Source organism: Oncorhynchus tshawytscha, linkage group LG27 (assembly GCF_018296145.1).
Source record: "Oncorhynchus tshawytscha isolate Ot180627B linkage group LG27, Otsh_v2.0, whole genome shotgun sequence".
Classification (NCBI taxonomy): Eukaryota; Metazoa; Chordata; class Actinopteri; order Salmoniformes; family Salmonidae; genus Oncorhynchus; species Oncorhynchus tshawytscha.
This window is the reverse complement of record NC_056455.1, coordinates 13,264,223-13,266,015: the sequence shown is the minus strand read 5'-3', so window position 1 is coordinate 13,266,015 and position 1,793 is coordinate 13,264,223. Positions and strand designations below refer to the sequence as shown.

Below are 1,793 nucleotides of genomic sequence, written 5' to 3'. Positions count from 1 at the left end.
AATATTTTTTAAATACAGTTGAACGTTTTGTAACAATTTCTGTAGTATCGTGTTATGAACCATAAATGTTAGTTAAGTAACAACTCACTTTTGATCATTTATTCACTGGTAAGGAATGTCAGTTTACGTGAAGTCCACTGAGGTTTACGAACAGTTAAAACAGCACACTGAACAAAAGACGAGTAATAATACATAGTTTAACCTAAAAGGTTAACCCCAGATTTTCACTCTTTATTCAATATGTGCGATTTCTGCAAAATGCCTTAAATCAAAAGGGTTTACAATATAATATTGAGCCATTTATCAACAATATTTTATCAAATGTATCTTTCAAATAAGATTACAAAATGTAGAAAAGTATTGTGCAATGTATTGTACGGAGAACATTCCATTTCAAGGCTGTTACTAGCTGTTCTAAACTCTCTAAAGGCTTTATGTTACTTTGTTTGAGAAACAGACAATTGAGAAACAGTCTTTCTAAAGACACTGAGGGATCCAGTCACTGGAAATGTGGATGTAACCTTAGTGGCCTCTGCAGGCTTCTATAGCATGTTGCTGGGTCAGGGGTTTGAACAATGGAGCTGGGAATTCTTTAGGTTTGGTCATCAGGTATAAAAGAAAGGGTTAAACCAGGTAGGAATCAGTTCAGGAGCAGCAACCAGCAGCACAGTGAGCAAGCATGTCCACCAGCATGAACATGGGCAGGGTAAGTTTAAAACCAAAATATATGTTTAATTTTCATATATTGTTATGCAAAATACCTCTAGTGCTCTATAGCACCCCCAACTACAACATCAAAGACGAAGTGTGACTGAATAGCATTGCAGATTTCTCAAAAATGTTTGTTTCATAAAACATTTTAATTCATAGAAATGGCCCTTTTTATTTTCAGGTCGTCTTCTACGAGGACAGGAACTTCCAGGGTCGTTCCTATGAGTGCAGCAGCGACTGCGCTGACATGTCCTCCTACCTGAGCAGGTGCCACTCCTGTAGGGTTCAGAGCGGCTGCTTCATGGTCTACGACCGCAACAACTACATGGGAAACCAGTACTTCATGAGGAGGGGAGAGTACTCTGACTTCCAGAGTATGATGGGAATGACTGATATCAGGTCCTGCCGCACAATCCCCATGGTAGGCCATATGATATTTAGTCTGCTGTTAACAGCCCCACTCGAAGTAGCTTTGTGAAGTCCATAATCACACAAATCATATTGGCTCTGTGAGCTTTTCAACAGTCTGATGTACTCAGTAATTCATTCAACATACTCTTATTTCCTCCTAACAGCACAGAGGATCCTACAGAATGAGGATCTACGAGAGAGATAACTTCGGAGGTCAGATGCACGAGATGATGGACGACTGTGACTCCATCATGGACCGTTATCGCATGTCCGACTGCCAGTCCTGCAACGTGATGGATGGCCACTGGCTGATGTACGAGCAGCCCCACTTCAGAGGCAGGATGATGTACATGAGGCCTGGAGAGTACAGGAACTTCAGGGATATGGGCATGAGTGGCATGAGTGGCATGAGGTTCATGAGCATGAGGCGTATCACTGATATGTACTAGATATGTTATGTTGACCAAATAAAAGTGATTGGTAATCCATAACAATTGAGTGTTCTACATCATTTCAATATTTGGTGTTTTGTGTTTACATATGTAGGTATGATATAATATAGGACAATTATAAACACTACCGGTCAAAAGTTTTAGAACACCTACTCAATCAAGGGCTTTTCTTTATTTTTTACTATTTTCTACATAGTAGAATAATAGTGAAGGCATCAA

The 1,793-nt window shown here is 39.7% G+C and overlaps 1 protein-coding gene across 1 annotated transcript; it reads left to right on the top strand.

The window, feature by feature from the left end:
- Positions 1-381: 381 nt before the first annotated feature.
- On the top strand, positions 382-1,581 carry LOC121841139 (gamma-crystallin M3-like). Its single transcript, XM_042307563.1, has 3 exons — positions 382-706; positions 893-1,132; positions 1,287-1,581. The coding sequence occupies exons 1-3, from the start codon at positions 680-682 to the stop codon at positions 1,569-1,571; spliced, it is 552 nt and encodes a 183-aa protein (XP_042163497.1). The 5' UTR covers positions 382-679; the 3' UTR covers positions 1,572-1,581.
- The last annotated feature ends 212 nt before the right edge of the window (positions 1,582-1,793 follow it).